Source organism: Aquarana catesbeiana, linkage group LG05, assembly GCF_042186555.1.
Source record: "Aquarana catesbeiana isolate 2022-GZ linkage group LG05, ASM4218655v1, whole genome shotgun sequence".
NCBI lineage: Eukaryota > Metazoa > Chordata > Amphibia > Anura > Ranidae > Aquarana > Aquarana catesbeiana.
In genome coordinates, this window is record NC_133328.1 from 206,273,546 (window position 1) to 206,294,724 (window position 21,179).

General features: G+C 41.4%; 1 protein-coding gene across 1 annotated transcript in view; it reads left to right on the forward strand.

Moving 5' to 3' along the window:
- AOAH (acyloxyacyl hydrolase) overlaps window positions 1-20,822 on the forward strand; it is a 165,975-nt gene extending 145,153 nt beyond the window's left edge. The window contains exons 15-21 of the mRNA XM_073630511.1: window positions 1,277-1,351; window positions 8,371-8,543; window positions 8,675-8,733; window positions 9,927-9,986; window positions 11,291-11,387; window positions 17,073-17,149; window positions 19,578-20,822. Of these exons, the coding sequence (XP_073486612.1) occupies window positions 1,277-1,351; window positions 8,371-8,543; window positions 8,675-8,733; window positions 9,927-9,986; window positions 11,291-11,387; window positions 17,073-17,149; window positions 19,578-19,709 (673 nt within the window). The 3' untranslated portion in view covers window positions 19,710-20,822. The remainder of the gene's footprint in view (window positions 1-1,276; window positions 1,352-8,370; window positions 8,544-8,674; window positions 8,734-9,926; window positions 9,987-11,290; window positions 11,388-17,072; window positions 17,150-19,577) is intronic.
- Window positions 20,823-21,179: the final 357 nt, after the last annotated feature.

Here is a 21,179-nt window from a genome sequence, read left to right on the forward strand (position 1 = left end):
CCGCTCCCTGTAATCGGGAGTGGTGATCAGTGTTGTGACACACGTAGCCCATCCCCCCTACAGTTAAAACACATCCCTAGGACACACTTAACCCCTTCAGCGCCCTCTCCTGGTTAACCCCTTCACTGCCAGTCACATTTACACCGTGATCAATGCATTTTTATAGCATTTGTATAGCACTTATCGCTGTATAAATGCGAATGGTCCCAAAATAGCACCAAAAGTGTCCGATGTGTCCACCATAATGTCGCAGTCATGATAAAAATTGCTGATCGCCACCAAAAAAAAATTATTAATAAAAATGCCATATAACTATCCACTATTTTGTAGACGCTAACTTTTGCGCAAACCAATCAATAAACGATTATTGCGATTTTTTTATTTTTTTTACCAAAAATATGTAGAAGAATACGTATCTAAACTGAGGGAAAAAATGTTTTTTTATAAATTTTTTGGGGATATATTTATTATAGCAAAAAGTAAAAAATATTGCGTTTTTTTCAAAACTGACGCTTTTTTTTGTTTATAGCTCAAAAAATAAAAAACGCAGAGGTGTTCAAATACCACCAAAAGAAAGCTCTATTTGTGGGGGATAAAAGGACGCCAATTTTGTTTGGGAGCCACATTGCACAACCGCGCAATTGTCAGTTAAAGCGACGCAGTGCCGAATCGCAAAAAAGTGCTCTGGTCTTTGGCCAGCCAAATGGTCCAGGGCTGAAATGATTAGAGCTCTGCGATTCTTAGATGTGATGGCTGCATTCGTTTTAGTTTTTAGGCTTTCGTTCTATTTTCATCTGGTGATACAGTCAGTAACTATTGTTTTTCAAAAACTCAAACCATTTAACACTCGCCGTGGTACATACAATGACCAGCTTTTATTTATTTGTGTAAAACCTGTATCCTTTATCCTCAAAGGGACAAAACAGTTTGCTGTAAATTATTATAAAGTGTGAGCTGAAGTTTGGCTTTGATTTGCTAGTGTATTTAAATCTGCTAGTATGTTTAACACTCCCCTCCCCCACAGGATGACCAAACTGCTTCCCCCACAGACTGACCATACTGCTGTCTGCTATGCCTCCTGTGTTGATTTATTTATGGGGGAACTAATACAGGAGGTGTATTACTGGACAGATCACCAGCTGAAAACAAAAGGAAAAAAGCCTATAAAAAGAAAACTGATGCAGCCAACACATCTAAGGATTATTAGCTGCAATATATTACATTTTTGGTTTTGGGTTTAACACTGCTTCACCATTGTTTTCATTTTGTATTTCAGTTTGGCACGGAATCAAGAAATTGACAAACCTGTGGTTGTTTTTTATGAATTGATTGGCAATGACGTCTGCAATAAGTAAGTTTCATGCAAAGAATATAACTGCATATTCATGAAACTGTAAGGAAAAGGGATATAAGCAATCATACAGTCATTCACAAGGCTCTATTTTCTGTAATTTTAACAGTTACAAGTAGAGGAAATTAAACAATTCACAAGCTTGAAGGATAAAGGCAAAGCCCTATAAATAACTTACACAAACCATGGAAGTAGCCGGCATGATTGAAAAAAGGTGATCCGCGCAGCATTGTACAATGCATAGATAATCAAAAGGAACATTTAGAGCAGAAACCCAGCCAACTTATGTCTCTTTTCCAAGCACTTCATGAGTATTTCAATTATCTATAATAGACACATCTCTATAGATAGGACAGCAGACAAAGAGGCAAACGCTTCAAATGTAAGACCACCATTCAAACAGGACCTTACTGAGAGGGTTGATCGCAGCAGACACCAAAGACCTCACTGTACTTATTATAATGATGTTATTGCAAAATATGGCACCATTAAGGCAGTACTAGAGAAGGTTTCTGATGAGCACTCCTGCTGCCAGCGCATCAAATAGAACAACGATGGCCATAGAAAGCCTCCCCACAAGAGAAATGTTAACACTGATTATAACCCAAGCTTTTCAACAGATTAGCATCTTGGGAACAGCAAAAATCCCTGTAGGTTATAAAATTATATCACTAAAGACATTGCAACAATGACACAATAGTGATATACAATATATAACTTCTGTTAGTTACAGACCATCTACAGGTCTCAGTAGCACCCAAGCTATTAAGTGAACAGCAGTATCATGAATCACATTCTACATAAACTTTACAGGTGCATACATTATAATCACTTGGATGATAATGTTGATATCTGGTACCAAAGGTAATTTACAGTTTGGATAAACACCCCAGCCTTGTCATATAGACTCTAAAGGCAATAACTGCCTGTATCTGAATGGGGATTTGAAATCCTACATAAAATAGTTGAGATGTCACACTCATGGTGGTGACAGTTCTCACCATTCACCAGTGTCAAAGTTCTGACTCTTAACTGGAGTCTCTCACTGCTGCCTTGTATTATAAGATGATATGTAACCGTGGCATCTTCATATGTGTTTTGGAAATCTCGTATTGTACTACAACTTTTTTATAGTTTGATATTGGTAACCATATTGGGTACTGTCATGCTTTTATCTGGCACTCAATCATTAAATATCTTTAGTCTGCTTACGAAATGTACACAGAATAGTGAGACAACAACCTTAACTAGTGGAACATATGCAAGACCAAACAGATAATTGGTGTACAATAGATTCAGTATAAATTATCAAAAACTATAGGACTGATTTACTAAAACTGGAGAGTTCAAAATCTGGTGCAGTTCTGCATAGTAACCAATCAGCTTCCAGGTTTTTTGGTAAAGCTTAATTGAACAAACTGAAGTTTGAAGCTGATTGGCTACCATGCACAGCTGCACCAGATTTTGTACTCTCTAGCTTTAGTTAGTTAATCCCCCCTATAACTCCCTTTTGTAGTTCACAACACTACTAGATCAGTGGTTCTCAACCCTGTCCTCAAGTACCCCCAACAGGTCCCGTTTTGGAAACTTCTCTTAGATAAAATAGCTGACCAACATACCAAGCCAATGACTCTGATTTAACCACCTTAATACAGGGCACTTACACCCCCTTCCTGCCGAAGCCAATTTTCAGCTTTCAGCGCTGTCACTTTTTAAATGACAATTACGCGGTCATGCTACACTGTACCCAAACTAAATTTTTATCATTTTGTTCCCACAAATAGAGCTTTCTTTTGGTGGTATTTGATCACCTCTGCGGTTTTTATTTTTTGCTAAACGAATAAAAAGGACCAAAAATTCTGAAACAAAGTTTTTCTTTGTTTCTGTTCTTTTTATAATTTTATAAGTACGTTTCCTCCTTCACTGATGGGCACTGATAAGCTGCACTGATGGGCACTGATAAGGTGGCACCGATGAGATGGCACCAATGAGATGGCACTGATGAAGTGGCACTGAAGGGCACTGATAGGCGGTACTGGTGGGGGACACTGATATGCAGCACTGATGGGCATTGATAGGCGACACTGATGGGCACTCATAGGTGGCACTGATGGGCACTAAAAGGCTGCACTGATGGGCACTAAAAGGCTGCACTGATGGGGACTGAAAGGTGGCACTGATAGAGTGCACTGATAGACATCACTGGTGGCACTGGCAGGCACTTTTAATTGCCACTGATTGGCAGCTGCCTGGGCACTGATTGGCATATCCCTGGTGGTCTAGGGTGGCAAACCTGGTGGTCTAGTGTGGTGACCATTCCTGGTGGTCCTGGCGGCATTCCTGGTGGTCCTGGGCGGGCATCCGAGGGGGGGCTGTGCTGATAAATAATCAGCACAGACCTCCCCCTGTCAGGAGAGCAGCTGATCGGCTCTCCTCTACTCGCGTTTGTCAGACACGAGTGAGGAAAAGCCGATCAACGGCTCTCCCTGTTTACATCGTGATCGGCTGCGATTGGACACGGCTGATCACGTGGTAAAGAGCCTCCGTCAGAGGCTGTTTACCGAGATCGGTGTAGCGGTGTGTCAGACTGACACACCGCACCACTGAACGTTGCGATGCGTGACCCCACGGGCACGCGCTGGCTGTTATCCTGCTGGATGTCATATGACGCCCAGTCAGGATAACTAAACCACCGCCTGGCAGTCATTCTGCTATAGGCCGGGTGGGAAGTGGCTAAAGCTCCTGTGCAAGATAAAGGAAAACATGCAAACACAGCCTGTTGGGGATACTTGAGGACAGGGTTGAGAACCACTGATCTGGATAACAGTCCTCAATTAGTTTAGGAGACATTCTACCGCAGTGTGGATGGTCATTTTATGAGTCTGGTATACATGCAGATGAATCAATAAAACTCTGGTGGTATTGTAGGATGGATGGGTTTAACGTACTCTTATATTACAATGAACAGTGGAATTATTTGGCAAAAAGTCAGTTAGGGCCATTTAATGTGGTCCAATCATCTTGCTGTGTACATCTCAACAGCTTCCTCCTTTTTGTCACCAGGAGCTGGCTGTCTTTTGTGTTCTTGCAGCCAGCCCCCATGACAAGGCTAAATAAATACGTGAATAAAAACATTTTTTAAAATGTGCTCGGTGTGGTGGAAAGTGTTATTATTTCACCCACCTTAACAGAATAGAACTTTTGAAATGGTGAATGAAAAATTCAAGCTACCCTTTGACAGTGACTAGGCAAAAGAGAACTGAAGCAGGTACAGTTATAGTCAATAATGATTGGCAGTTCCTGAAGTAATGTGTGTATTTTTTGTACTGCCTGCACTAATTTAATTATAAGGCGTCATGCACACAGGACGTTTATTTAACTCTCCTAGAAGCCAGTAGCATTTTTGCGCTTTAAGGCCTCATGCACATTCAGTGTTGCCAACCTACCAGAAATTTACTGGCACAACACCCAAAATTTACTGGCACCGCCAAGTTTTTACTGGCATTTCACAAAAGTTCCAAAATTACATTTTTAGGTGCAAATTTCAGTATTTAGGCTACAAACAAGTACGCTAGGCAAATAGCAATGTGATTTAAGGTAGATATTAACCCCCCTAGCGGTATTCCCGAGTCTGGCTCGGGGTGGATTTTCAATACCAAAAGCGGTATCCCCGAGCCACACTCGGGATCGCATCGCAGGATCCAGGAAGAGTTTACTTACCTTGTCCCCTGGATCCTGCGATGTCTTCCCGCTGTGATCGGCGAGCCACTGTGTCTCCGCTTGATTCACAGTGCCGAACTCCGTTCCCTGCGAGCGTTGCGACGCACAGGGACAGAGTTCGGCGGCAAATTCAAGCAGTAAAACACACAGTACAGATACAGTATACTGTAATCTTACGGATTACAGTACTGTATCAAATAATTACACATCCCCTTTGTCCCTAGTGGTCTGCCCAGTGTCCTGCATGCAGTTTTTTATTGTAAATACTGTTCTTTCTGCCTGGAAACTGGAGATTGTCCATAGCAACCAAAACTGTCCCTTTACATCAAAAGCGGTTTTAGACCAGCTAGAAAAAAGCGATAATAAATTAGAATCACTCGCAGAATTGAGCGATAGTGATTTGTGGGGAAACCCGTCATCAAACACTGAAAGTAACGAAAACGACAATTCTGCAACTGAGCAAATTTCATTGTTTTTGATTTGATTACATTATTTAATTTTTATTATTTGTTATAATTATTTATAGTTATTTATTATATTATACTTTTTTATTTCGTTTTTCAAACTTTATCATACCCGAGATGTCTACTAGACTCTTGTTTGGACAGATTTAAGTGAATTATTCCTAAGAATTACAGGCCTACAATATAAAACGCCAAATTTCTGTGCAAAATAATGGTACCACTTTCAGCACCTAAAATCTGAAATAATCATACTGCCAGGGAGGTTAAGGTAAAAAAACATATTTTTGTTATTTTCGACATAATAAGGGTGAATTATCTAGTCCAATCACCTCCTGCCACCATCGCCCCCTGCCACCATCGCCCCCTGCCACCAACACCCCCTGCCTCCATCGCCCCCTGCCACCAATCGCCCCCTGCCTCCAATCGCCCCCTGCCTCCATCGCCCCCTGCCTCCATTGCCCCCTTCTGCCACCATCCTCCTTCTGCCACCATCCCCCTTCTGCCACCATCCCCCTCTGCCACCATCCCCCCCTGCCATCATCCCCCCCTGCCACCATCACCCCTGCCATCATCCCCCTCTGCCACCATCCTCTGCCACCATCAAACCAACACCCCCGCCTCCATCGCCCCCTGCCAGCATCGCCTCCTGCCACCATCCCTCTCTGCCACCATCCCCCTCTGCCACCAACACCCCCTGCCTCCATTTCCCCCTGCCACCATTGCCCCTGCCTCCAATCGCCCCCTGCCTCCAATTGCCCCCTGCCACCAACACCCCCTGCCTCCATCACCCCCCTGCCTCCATCGCCCCCCTGCCACCATCCCCCTCTGCCACCATCCCCCTCTGCCACCATCACCCCCTGCCACCATCACCCCTGCCACCATCCCCCTCTGCCACCATCCCCCCCTGCCATCATCCCCCCCCTGCCACCATCACCCCTGCCATCATCCCCCTCTGCCACCATCCTCCTCTGCCACCATCAAACCAACACCCCCGCCTCCATCGCCCCCTGCCAGCATCGCCTCCTGCCACCATCCCTCTCTGCCACCATCCCCCTCTGCCACCAGCACCCCCTGCCTCCATTGCCCCCTGCCACCATTGCCCCCTGCCTCCAATCGCCCCCTGCCTCCAATTGCCCCCTGCCACCAACACCCCCTGCCTCCATCGCCCCCCTGCCTCCATCGCCCCCCTGCCACCATCCCCCTCTGCCACCATCCCCCTCTGCCACCATCCCCCCCTGCCACCTTCACCCCCTGCCACCATCACCCCTGCCATCATCCCCCTCTGCCTCCATCCCCCTCCGCCACATCACACCCTGCCTCCATCCCCCTCTGCCTCCATCCCCCTCTGCCGCCATCCCCCTCTGCCACCATCCCCCTCTGCCAGACTGCCTCCATCACACCCTGCCTCCATCCCCCTCTGCCAGACTGCCTCCATCACACCCTGCCTTCATCCCCCTTTGCCACCAACACCACCTGCTCCATCCCCCTCTTCCACCATCACCTGCTGTCACCGTCGGCTGGGCTGTTACTCCGTCCCTGACTCCCCCCGGTCCCTGTGGACTCTGGATTGCCTGGCCCTGGATGCAGGGCTTCTCCATTCCGCCGTCGCTTGCTGCTCATCCTCCGACTCGAGTCCAGCTGCTCCAGGTTAGTGTTACACATTTTTAAAATGCTGGCACGCCTGGCAGGATGTGCTAATACATCACTCGCCTCGTCAGTAAAGCACGCCAGTGCCGCACAGCCTCTGTGAGATCTGCCCCCTCCATCCGCCGTCCGAATACAGGATCTGCTCGGCATGCTCCGGAACTGCGCACACGCAGATCCAAGCCGGACCGGTCACGGCTATTTTTTACTGGCACATTCCCACTACTATGGGCATTTATGGGCGGGGAAAAAAGTGCCCGTTTTTACGGGCTACTCGTAAAAATACGGGCGGTTGGCAACACTGTGCACATTGGACGTTTTGACAGCTGCTGTTTTTGACTACAGACGTTTTTTTCTACAGCCAATTAACTCCCCAGCATGTTATCCAATGTGTCCATGCACACATAGGCTGTTATCAACTGTTTTTGACTGGGGCGTCAAAACTAGTAGGTTCTGAGAGGCAGTTTTTAGCTGTAAAAATGCTCTAACGTTGAAAAACGCGGCTCACCAGCGTTATTTTCACAAAATACAATAAAAACAATAAACGCTATTACAAAAACTTTGAAAAACTCACTGCAAAGCTACTGGTGTTTTTATAACGTTAACGTCCAGTGTGCATGAGGCCTTAGGAGCTTTTACAGGTGTTAAGCTCTTGGGCGTTAATTCATTTAATTGGCCAGAATAAATCATTTATTTGGGCCATTGAAATGAATTAATGCTCAAGTGGTAAAAGCGCCTAGCGTTTAGGTGCATTTAGCAGCTTTTAGTAGCGTGAAGCTTTTTTTCTGTCCAAACTCTGCTGCTCCTGGACACACTGGCAGTGAGTTTTTTTTTTTTTCCTGCCTCTAAAAGCCCCTCTCACTAAAGCCCACTAAAAGTCTATATCTGCATGGGCACACAGGCTAACATGCAAGGGAGTTTAGAGGAAGGTAAAAAAAATGTCTGACGCCCCTAGGAGCAGCAGTAAAATGTCCAGCGTGCATGAGGCCTAATGATGGCAGGCAGCTCACACACTACACATTACTGCAAGCGCTGCTTGAAAAAAGTCAAATTAATGCCATTTGACCTCCTCCCCTGCAATCATCTATAATAGATGATTGCAGGGGAGGAGGTCAAATGGCATTTATTTGACTTTTTTCATGCAAAAGTTGCACAACAGCTAAAAAATATTTTGTTTTTCTTGTGTTCTAGTCATGCAGATACACTTAAACATATGACAACACCTGCAGAGATGAAAGCTGATGTCATGGAGGATCTTCAATACCTAGATACACATTTACCAAATGGAAGCCATGTCATTTTAATGTCATTAGCTGATGGACGATTCCTCTGGGATACCTTACATGACAGATATCATCCCATCGGTAATTAACATTTGTGATAATGCTTGTTCACCTTCATTATACAATATATGTATTTATAAACTGAATATTTGTATTCATCTCCAATTTAAATTGTCAAATGACTATCTAAATTTCTTTTTTTCTTAATGCAGGACAGTTAAACAAGGATGTCACATATGCACAATTCTATGATTTCCTGAGCTGTCTTTCGGTAAAAAAAAAAAATTACATTTAAATGTATCAAATGACAGGTAGTCACACAGTCAAATAATAGGAAAATATAAAAGTGGAGTATCTGGAAACAGATTTAATGCATTTCTTCATATTTCATATAAGCCTCTAATGTTTGTTTTACGCTTCCATTGTTTCAGTAGCAAAATGTCAGGTTTTGTTCAGTTGATTTGAAATGACTGTGTTTGAATATGCAAATTTTCCTTCTAGCAGACTACAAAAGTTAATGTTAGCTTGGATACTCTGTGTCAACAAAACTGTTCTGGAACTTTTGTAATTGAAAGATGTTTCCATACATTTAACCTTCTTGAATGTAATTAAACAGTATAAGTCAGATAAGGTGATAATGTAGACCTAGTCCTAAATTTACTTTCAATAAGGCCCCTTTCACACCGACGGATCGATTGGGTGCACCTGTCAGCGGATGTAAACGGACATGTGTCGGATGGGGGATCTGTTCCCCGTCTCTCGGGCAGATCTGATTAGATGACAGTTGGATACAAATGGACAGGCAGGCTGTTTACATCCGACAGCCCATAGAAGAAAAAGGAGCTGTGTCTGCTCTGCATAAGCACAGTGGACACAGACCTGTCATCCACCTGCTCAGCAGGGATCAGTGGACATATCCCTTGCTGAGTAGGCGGATTTGTGGGCGGAGTCTGCCCGTGTGAAAGAGCCCATAGACAAGGGGTCTCAAACCCTCCACCTGTTGCAAAACTACAAGTCCCATGAGGCTTTGCTAGACTGACAGTTACAAGCATGACTCCCACAGGCAGAGGCATGATGGGAGCTTTTGCAACAGTTGGAGGGCCGCCAGTTTGAGATCCCTGCCATAGACACTCAGGAGTTGATTTACCAAAACTGGAGAGTACAAAACCTGGTGCAGCTCTGCATAGAAACAAATACGTTACCCTTTTTTTTTTTTTGCAAAAGTTAATTGAGCTGAAGCTAAAGCTGAAGTTAAAAGCTGATTGGCTACCATGCACAGCTGCACCAGATTTTGGACTCTCCAGTTTTAGTAAATTAACCCCTTAGAGGATAATGATTCACATGCTGTGTTGAGTGAAATTACGCTTAACATAAATGTCAATATTCTATCCATATGTAATTTCTCAACCAGTTTAGAATAATGATTTACATTTTTAACCAAACAATTGTTTGCTTTATGTTTAGATCAACCCTTGTGTAGGTTGGATGAACAAAAATGGAACAATCCGAAATCTAACCACAGAGGTAATAATCTTACAGTATGAATCAAGAAAGGCATAACCTTACATACACTAGCAATTAATAAGGTCATCACATCTGTGTGTGCTTCCATGTTTGTGTGTAGAACAAGAACCATACATGAAATCTTAACTGGCCTTACTCAATGCACTTGCCGATTGTGACAAAATTAGGTTTAAAATTTCCTGATTTTGCCAATATTTTGGCAATGAGTGGACCCCTCAAAGCGGAGCTCCACCCAAAAGGGAAAGTTTCGCTTGTTTACACCCTCCCTCCCTTCCACTGCCACATTTGGCACTTTTTGGGGTGGAGTGGGTACCTGGTTATGACAGGTTCCTGCTCCCAGTTCTGGCTCAGATCACTGCACCCCCCCTCCTTCCCCCGCAGTCTTCTGGGACACATCACAGGTCCCAGAAGACTACGGGACTATTCACAAGGCGCAGGTGGCTCGTGCACGCGCAGTAGGAAATGGACTGTGAAGCCGCAAAAGCTTAACTTCCTATTTTCCTTCCTTGCTATGCCGACGCTTGCACCCGAAGCCAATTAAAGAATCGGTTAGAGTGAGGACAATACTGGATCCCTAGACAGGTAATTGTCCTTATATTAAAAGTCAGCAGCTACAGTATTTATAGCTTCTGACTTTAATTGTTTGGGGGGAGCCTGGAGCGTCTCTTAAAGAAAATGCCAGCTGTATTAACCTTTCTAAACAATCAAAACTTTATATTTTTTTAATAATTGAAAAGTTTTGTGTTAGAAGGTAGGTTAGGGCACCACAAAATCTACAAAGCGCTTTTAGTCTGTGATCCATGACTCACCTAAATTTCATCAGTTTTTTCACATTTGCATGGGATGTGGCGTGTGCAAAGTAACAGAGGAGTAAAATAGATTTTTTTTTTTTTTTTACTTCTGATTTTACTTTTTTTGGGTCTCCAGCAACTTAAAGGTAACAACATCCCAGCATTATCGCTAAATCCAGCAAGGTGTGTTACAAAAGTGCCTGTAGAATTTGATGCACACTGAGTGCATAATAAGCAAGAAGTGAGAAACGAAACCTCAATTATTTGGTGTGGTGCCTTTTCGTTGGCCAGTAGTATAGGTTGTTGGGGAAACAAATTTTGATATTACAAGCAATAGAATCCGTGTGATGTCCTTTTATTGTAGTTTGTCCAGATTAAAATGTATGGCATAACACAGAGGTTAAAAGATGATAAGCAAAATGAATAAACTTGATTATGTAGTCTTGTTGAGTACAGTACATCTGCTGCATATCTTATGTGTGATAATGCTTGTTTTCTAATTTTCTCTTGTAGAGAGCTGAACAGCTTTCCAACGTCCTTCAAGACATTGCAACTTCTCAGACGTTTACACATTTTAAGCTTAATTACTATGAACATTTATATCGGAAAGGTAAAACATCAATTTACTTTTAGTGCTTGTTTGCAGGCCTGCATTTCTGGAAAGGCCGAAGAGGTCTGGACCTAGGGTGGGAACATCTTAATGGGAATAGAAAATTGTTCCTAGCTTCAGAATTCAATGCAAACATGAAAAATAGAACAAAAATACTGCTCTTTCAAACAGGAGCCAGTGGCATTCGAAAACACTATGGGGGGCGATTGACTACAGGCAAAAAGGGCTGGTTCACTTTGTAAGGGAATTTGCAAAAAAAGCTTAGCGAATGTGATGAAAAATCACTTTGCAAAGAATACCCAATAACATGCAAAAGAACATAAATAATTGCTTGCACATTATTAGATGATAAAAGTCAGCAGAGCTTCCCCTTATTCAGTAAGCTAAGGCAAAATTCCCTTACAAAGTGCAAATTCCCTTTAATAGTAGAAACATATTTTGCCTTCAGTATATCAACCTCATTGTCTCATTTATGTCTGAGAGAAAACATCTCTATCTGTTGTCCCACAGCAACCAGATTCTTTTGTTTCTCCTCTGTATTCCAAAAAGTGCATTTGATTGTTTTTTTTTGGGGGGGGGGGGGGGTACAGCAGAATTGCTTGAACATTCATATGAGACACACTGTTTTTTTTCATAATTAATGTATCAATAAGATGTATTGTAAATAAATTGAGTTTTTCATAAGAGAATGTTGTTGGCTGCCATAGCTGTTATCGCCTTGTGATAATGATGCCTTGGCTTCAGTGCTGTCTAAAATGACTGGCCTACAGTAGTATAGGTATAGAGATAAAGAATTCTGACTCTTTTCTTACACTTGTTTGCAACATACTTGTTCTGGGTCTGTGGCTCAAACGTACTTAAAGTGGTTATAAATCCTAAACATTTTTAACTTCTTGCAATCCTTCCATTAAGGTAAAAAATATGTTTAGGCATCAGTACCCCCCCCCCCTTTATACTTACCTGAGCCCTCATTCAAACCAGCACTGTGCCCATCTGCAGTTCTTTTCTCCCCTTACCTCCTGGTCTCTGAGGCTTTGCCAAGGCAGTGTGAGCAATTTAAACCAGGAAGCCGGGGGCAGGGCCAAGTCCCGCTGTCTGTTGCCCACGTGAGTGCCCCCATAGAAAGGGGCTTGGGGGGCCTCGGGAGGGGGGGAGGAGGAGCCAGGAGTGATGGTGAGGGACCCAAGAAGAGGAGGATCAGGGCAGCAACTCCATTGCACAGAGCAGGTAAGTATAAACCTGTTTGGACATGCTTGGATTTTTTTTTCTTAAATAACAATCAATCAATCAATCAATAACAATCAATAACAAGCAATTAGAATTTCTGAAGAGAGGCAGCATCCAGAGTCGCTTTAAATGAAATAATCATGATATAGTCTTCTCAGTCAGCTCTATTTTAGAACTACAGCTCAGCATTTGTATTTTTTTTTATTGTATCAAAAAGTATTTTACAGTTTTCAACCCCTGAGCAAGGCAGGGCTTTAGTTCCCTTAAGGAGCAGTGCATTGGGCAGCTGGATAAAGGGGGCATCAATGATTTTTGTCTTTTTTTTTTTCCCTGTCTCCTTTTCTACATGGACATTTGTGGCAGAATTCAACAAATGTTCTATAGATTAAATGTTTGAATGGGATCTTGAGAGGAGTCAGAAGACTCACTATAGTTTAACCACTGCTGCATGTCGATATACGTCAGCACAGTGGCAGCGGTGGGCAAATGGGCGTACCTGTACGTCCCCTTTAAGAGGCGGGGATAGAAGGCGCGCGTGCGCCGCGTACAGCGTGACTGTGCCCGATAGACTGGCAGACTCGATGTCCGCCAGTCTCCCGGCGATCGTGTCACGGAGCCGCAGAACAGGGAAGTGCCTATGTAAACAAGGCATTTCCCCGTTCTGGCTTGTGTCATGACAGAGATCACTGCTCTCTGTCATCGAGAGCAGTGGTCGCTGTCATGTGAGTTGAAGCCCATCCCCCCCACAGTTAGAATCACTCCCTAGGACACACTTAACCCCTTCATTGTCCCCTATTGTTTAACCCCTTCTCTGCCAGTGTCATTTACACAGTAATCAGTGCATTTTTATAGCACCGATCGCTGTATCAATGACAATGGTCCCAAAATAGTGTCAAAAGTGTCCGATGTGTCCGCCATAATGTCGCAGTACAGATAAAAATCGCAGATTGCCACCATTACTAATAAAAAAATATATAATAAAAGTGCCATAAAACTATCCCCTATTTTGTAGACGCTATAACTTTTGTGCAAAACAATCAATATACGGTTATTGCGATTTTTTTTTTTTTTTTTTTACCAAAAATATGTAGAAGAATACATATCGGCCTAAACTGAGGAAAAAAATAGTTTGGGCTGAAGTGGTAAAGCAAGCATTTGTCAGTCTGTACAGTAAATTAAAAAAGTAGCCTTGAATATGAAGCAGACAGATTGCTCATTCTAGTATTAGCTTTTACCAAAATAAAATAAAAATGTAAAAAGTGACCCAAGGGACTTATACAAAAGGAAGTGATCCTTTAGGAACGCCTAAATATTGGATGTCTAAAACCTTTTTTTGTTTTCTTTACATAATCCTGGTCCATTGAATCTGGCCCCTATCACAGAGGTCCAACTTAACATCATCCTCATAAAACGAACAAAACAAGATGCAGTAATGTTCCTCTAATGATATGTCTTCTTTTTGCCTCTTATTCATTTTATTCACGACTTACACATCAGCGTGTTTTTATTTTAATGCTTTGCGTTTTAATAAAATGCACAGCTTTTATTCCCGGGGCAGACAGATATATTAGTCTGTTATGTCCTCTGGATACAACTTGCCAGGGTAGCGGTTTACAAATATTTCCAAGAGACGCCATAATATTTCATTCTACCCACGCAATGTCCCCACGCCATAACACATAACTATTTTTGTAAAAAAGAAATTTCCTTTATTTTTTTTCCAGCCTCTAAGGTTATTACATTTGCATCAAATGCTACGGTTATATAAGCTGAAGATGACTGCATGCGATAGAGAAAGGAATATAAGAAATAAGCATCAATGCAAATGCTTTTTTTTTTCATGCTCTGCTCCTCCATCCTGTTTATAATTGTGTGCATCCTGCCTGAATTAATGACACAGAACTGGAAATTAAATATTTCATAGTTCCAGAATGTATTCCTGTCTTCTTCTATCACTGTGAAGCGCTTTGCACATTGTTTTACCATCATTTACAGTCATTTATGCTTGCTGGGTTTCCGTGCAACAAATACCTTTTATCAAGATAATGTCTTGCAGTTTTTGATCTTATTTCCTATAAAGCAACATAATGCTTGAGCATGACATTATGCCAGTTGAATATTAAAATAAAAAGTGTCTGCAGATTTTAAGGGCACGAATGCTATTAAATTCAAGGCCTACAATTTGCGTTAATAGCAAAACCTACATCCGAAAGTAGATTAAAATCTCATATAAGCTTTAACATGGTATTCTAAATTCAAAAGCTGTTTTTAATATTTTTTTTTCATCTGCAGCTGTTATTAAAATAACTAGTGATCCTGCCATGAATGTCCTTGCTCAGGCACATCCTATTAGGAGGCGACAACTGTCTCCCAATTGTGTTCCAGCATTGTCATCTTGTCACATACACCAATGTGGTGGAAAATACAGGCAGTTGTGCCAATACATACAGTATGCACAGCCCATACATATGCATAATTGTGTGTGCCATGTCTAAGGGCTCATATCGATGGGCATTCTAGTGAAACTCAGTGTTTGCGATGTGCGCATGTGTTTGAAAAAAAAACCAACGCAGAGTTTCGCAAGAAAGACAGACTGACTTTCACCTGCTTTGCATGCAGTTCAAATGCAGCTCAATAGAACATACTGCATGCAGGTTAAACACAGCCTCTGAATTGCCATGTGTACGGCTCAATAAAAAGTCAGTGGAGTTTTTGCTGACCTGCTTATCATATGGGTTCCAAACACATGGTAAATGCAGAAAAATAACACCTTCTAGGAGACATGAGAACCCAATTCCACTGTCCAGATGTTTATTTTGTAAGCTTAACCACTTCAGCCCCGGAAGATTTTACCCCCTTCCTGACCAGAGCATTTTTTGCGATTCGGCACTGCGTCGCTTTAGCTGACAATTGCGCAGTCATGCGATGTTGCACCCAAACAAAATTGACATCCTTTTTTTCCCTCAAATGGAGCTTTCTCTTGGTGGTATTTAATCACCTCTGCAATTTTTATTTTTTGCGCTATAAACAAAAAAAGGCCGTCAATTTTGAAAAAAAAGCAATAGTTTTTACTTTTTGCTATAATAAATATCCCCAAAAAATATATAAAAAAAACAAATTTCTTTTTCAGTTTAGGCCAATATATATTCCTCTACATATTTTCGGTAAAAAAAAAAAAAAATCGCAATAAGTTTATATTATATTGGTTTGTGCAAAAGTTATAGCATCTACAAAATAGGGGATAGATTAATGGCATTTTTATTATTATTTTTTTTTTTACTAGTAATGGTGGCGATCTGCTATTTTTATTGGGACTGCGACATTATGGCGGACACATCGGACGCTTTTGACACTATTTTGGGACCATTGTCATTTATACAGCAATCAGAGCTACAAATAACCACTGATTACTGTATAAATGACACTGGCAGGCACGGGGTTAAACACTAGGGGGCAATTAAGGGGTTAAGTGTGTCCTAGGGAGGTGTTCTAACTGTAGGGGGAAATGGGCTCACTACAACATGACATGTCATGTTGCTAGACAGAACAGGGAAATGCCTTGTTTACATAGGCATCTCCCCGTTCTGCCTCTCCTCACCACAATCGCGGGCCGCCTGCGAACATCGAGTTCCCAGGACCCGCGGGCACACTCCCATGGCACGCGCGCCCGATAGGTGGCAAATTCAAAGGGACGTACAGGTACACCCATTTGCCTGTCTGTGCCATTCTGCCAACGTACATCTGTGTGCCGTGGTCGGCAAGCGGTTAAAGTGGATGTAAACCTTCACATATACCCAGTGAAGTGAACAGCCTCAGATGATACACAGAGACGAAACAAATCTCCCTACATAAGTTTTACATACATACTGTATATCTGCTGTCTTCAACTTGCTAAATTCTTTAGAAAGTGCACATCGTGTTAGAGATTTGTTTCTTCCTGTTCAGCACTGGGAGTGGATTCTTGGCATACAGTGTGTGACAGCTGATTAGAGGAAAGGCACACACCTCCACTCCACATAGGCAAAGGAAGGAATGTGTAGAGCTGTGCTGTGAATAGACCAGCTCTCTGCTAATCTATTTATAGCACCCATCCCGACACAAATTTCAGGCTGGTTTTATCTCGGTTGTCGGAGAACTTGTCAGAAGTTATCATGCTGATAACTGAAGAACAGAGCAGCAGAAAGATACGGGACTCAGGGCTTTGAAGAGAGATGAGAAAAACACTACAGATATATGTGCTTAGGTCAAATTTTCTGAATTAGGTTTACATTTACTTTAACTTATAATTGCACATATACAAAAGTAATGGTACATGCTTTCTACTTTTCTTCCACTTTCTGGAAACCATAGACTAATATTATTTTAAAAAGATAAATCCTATACAGGACTCAGGGTGGAGGTTTATTACATTCCACTAATAACATTTATCACATCAATCTGATTTTTTTTTTTTTTAAGTGATTGCAAAATGGAAGAGTCTTGGAGGAAAGCCATGGGATCTGCTGGAGCCAGTGGATGGATTTCATCCTGATCAGGTAAGGAAATGTTCCCAGGTCTACTTCTTCTTGCACGTATAAGTGTCCTACACTAAAAAGGAGGTTTACCAAAACGGGTGTACACAGAATCTGATGCAGCTATGCATAGTAACCAATCAGTTTCTAGGTTTTACTGTCAAAGCTGAATTGAACAAGCTGAAGTTAAAAGCTGATTGGTTACTATGCATAGCTGTACCAGTTTTAGTAAATCTCTCCCTAAGACTGCCTCTTAAAGGATAAGTTCACCTTTCGTAACATGTTGCACGTCACACCCATATTCAGGGTGTAACATGTACCATGTTACAAACAGACCGGCCCCCGTACCTCCCTGATCCCCAGTCTGACAGCTAGCGGGGATCCCCCCCCTGGCTAGCTCTCACAATTTAAAAAAAAAAAACCCATGGCTGAGCAGGGCTCCGCCCACCTGCATCACTTATTCAGTTTCCTGTGAATAGGAAAGTTGTCGGCTTGTAGTTTTCAATGAACTACCATGGCACTGAGGAGCCTTTGCAATGTTTTACAGGCTCCAAAAATTAATAATAATAACAAATGCCCTTTTTTTTACATGCAAAACAATTTGCGTTTTATTATTTCTTTCTAAAAAGTGAATTTATCCTTTAAGCTGTGTCTCATTAGGATTGCGATTCAACTAGTTATAGGTATTTCTGGAACAAGGAGTGTTCACTGGTAAAAAAAAAAAAAAAAAAAAAATGAAACCAAGATAGAGGTTTTGATTGCCTAAAATGCCGTAGCAGCTAAAGTTATTTAAGACATAAACATACTAAAAGTACAGTTATCCTTTAACAACAATTGGCTATGACATCTTCATAGGAGCATTTATTTTGTTGCCAGGAGTTCAGTCTGGGTACTAAATTGCTCAGTGTCTCAGATTAGACTACATGCCATATTTATAGATTAATCTAATGGAGATGTGTACTTTTATGGTGTATACTCAACTTTACAGTTAAATATACAGAGCCTAAATTAGACCATACTTATGTACAGTCCACTGTACAGTAATATAATATGTTAACATTAATAAATAACAACAAATATATATTAAACAATTGTACCAGTTCACTTTAATTTGTATTGTTCAAACTTGCAGAGGAGTTAGTAGTTTACTTTTGGAAAGAACAGAATCAATATTATATTAAAGTTTATAGTTTATGCTGCAATTTGTCACTCTGTTACTTTTCTATTGATTTTGACTCTTCTGTGCAGTTTCAGCTTTGTTTCTATCCATCTTATTTTTTACAATAAGAAGCAAAATGTGATTGTTTGACTTCCTAAATTTCCAAACTGCTGTTCGAACTGAAATTAACAAAAAAGTATCTTGATATTCTGACTTAGCCAATATTATTGTAGGCATCTATCCAGAAATCTGGACCATCTTATAAAAGTATCAATCCATACATGGCTTTCAGTTGAAACTGCTGAGTTTGCAAAGAAGGCTGAAAAGTGTGGCACTACAATCCTTTATGTTCAAAGGAAATGCTTATTTTTTTTTTATCTGTATTATTAGTAGTGATAGTTCCCTTTTCAGTTGAATAGGGAAGGACCAGAAAATACAGGTTTACTAAAACTGGTGCACACAGAATCTGGTGCAGCTGTACACAGAAATCAATCAGCTTCTAGGTTTCACATTCACATTGAACGCAGCTTTGAAATCAATTGACTTCATCTGAAATTGCAGGATTTCAAAGCCGCAGTTCAGTGCGACTTGAAAAACATCTGTGCAGCTTCGTGCACAGATGTCTATTGAAGTTGCACCCGAAATTGGCAAAAGTAGTGCAGGAACTACTTTTGCAAATCGGTGCCATTGCCAGCAATAGGCTGCGACTTGTCATGCGATTTGACCTGTCAAATTGCACGACAAATCGCTCTAATGTGAACGAGGACTTATTGTCAAAGCTTAATTGAACAAGCTCAAGTCATAAGCTGATTACTGTGCACAGCTGCACCAGATTCTGTGTGCACCAACTTTAGTAAATCCCCCCCACAGAGTTTTTCTTTCTGATCCTTAATTAATCAGAAAACGTCTCTTCCAAGTCCAGAATCCAGAAAAGTTATCTAAAATGAATAATACATTTGGGACTTGGTTCTACTTGATTTGATTGTAGCCGTATTAGTGCAATTGTGACAGAGAAAATTGAGTACTGTCCGTGATACTTTTTTTATTTGCACTAACATACAATTTTTCAGGACAAGCTTTCGGGGTATGTCCCCTTCTTCAAGGTCCAAGCAGTACTCCAGTACTCCAAGAGTACTGCTTGGACCTTGAAGAAGGGGACATACCCCGAAAGCTTGTCCTGAAAAATTGTATGTTAGTGCAAATAAAAAAAGTATCACGGACAGTACTCAATTTTCTCGGACTTGGTTCTGAAATAATTATAATAATTCAATTAAATATGTTTTTGTTCCATAGAACGCCTCTGCTCTTGGAGCAGATCTGCTTTGGGAAGAAGCAATGCAAAGGTGGCCTGGACTTTTTGGAAAAGAGAATCCCTTTAATAAAGAAATAATAGCAAAATTTGGAGACCAAGGTGGACACTGGTGAAGATTTGGCATATGCAATAATCTATACTTTTAAAAACTCAAATGATTGACTCTGATGTTTGCTGAAAGTTTGTTCCACTCTTTGAGTAGGTAGTGGGTAAGTGGAATAATATTTGAGACATCACCCCTATTTCCCAGATCCACCCATGGGAGGAATGGCAGCTGTAAGGGAGCTAGGTCCTGTTCTATAGATACCCAGATTTTTGCAAAGAGCTGTGTTGCCAGTCAACTAGCCTAGTGAGTTTTTTTAAGGAGTACGAAGTATTTTAGGTTTTACTATGAGATTACTAATTTTAATGTGTGGCACACTGATAGCTTTAAACCACATTTATTTAATATACATGGGCTGGATCTCCTGATGGGGCAAGCATGAAAAAGACCGGTTATTTTCATTACTGTGAGCTGAATGAAGGAATCCTGTCATGTTCTTTTCTTGTATTAATTATTATTCTGCATTACATTCATTGGTCAGTGACCAACTCTCATGGATAGGAATGGTCAAAGACACATAGACTTCTTGTGGGTACCGACGTTAATGGACAGATCTTCTCAATTAATTTCAGTTGCCACATGACTAAACACCCTATGAACTTTTAATTGATTTAGGTGATGTTAGAAGAAATTAAAACGAATCCTACAATTATCAAAGTTTGCAAAAAACTTTTGCTAGTGATTGTGGTGCCTATAGGATAACATGTTGATGAGTGAGAGGTGTTTTGACCTGCCTCGGTATTTGTTAAAAAGAAAAAAAAAATGATCTAGGCCCACACTAAGAAATATGGCAGTACTAGGGGATGCTATTGCTTGCACAGAGAGGGACAAACAGCAGGATAACTCTGTGAAACTGAAAAAAATCCTAGGTCTTGTTTTTTTTTATTCACTTTAATAAAGTTGTATGAATAGATTTAAACAGACTTTATTTGTATACTAGGTTATCTGTACTTTTGCACAGTTTTGTACCATCTGTTTTATGTAAAATGCAATAAGTTTTTGAAATCTTTATGACTCATATTTTCTTGTGCTCTCATCTAAACTACTTTTACTGTAGCCACAATTTGAATTTTACCATGCAGTTGCTGGAGATTAAATATTAAAGTAAACTGTTTACTTGAAATGTTGTTGATAGTATTTATTCATTTCTGTTTCTCTTAAGCCTGGTACATATTAATAGTTTTTTTTGTTCAACCCAGCGACTTGAACCAAAAAAAATGACAGCTCCGACCAAAGCCATTGTGCCACTCTAACAATCCAACGTTAGTACAGCGATCTTCCCCGCTGAGCTGTTGTGTTAGGACATGGGGAGGGCCCCCTCCGCCAGAACAATCCGGTCAGCGCTCTCACCCATTGGCTGAGAGCGCTGATCGGGACCCGGTCGGCTGCTGGTTTTCCAGCATACTAGTCCGACAGAAGCCAGCCAAATGGCCAGCTTCTATACACGTGGGCTGAATATCGGACAGTTTTTATTGCTTTT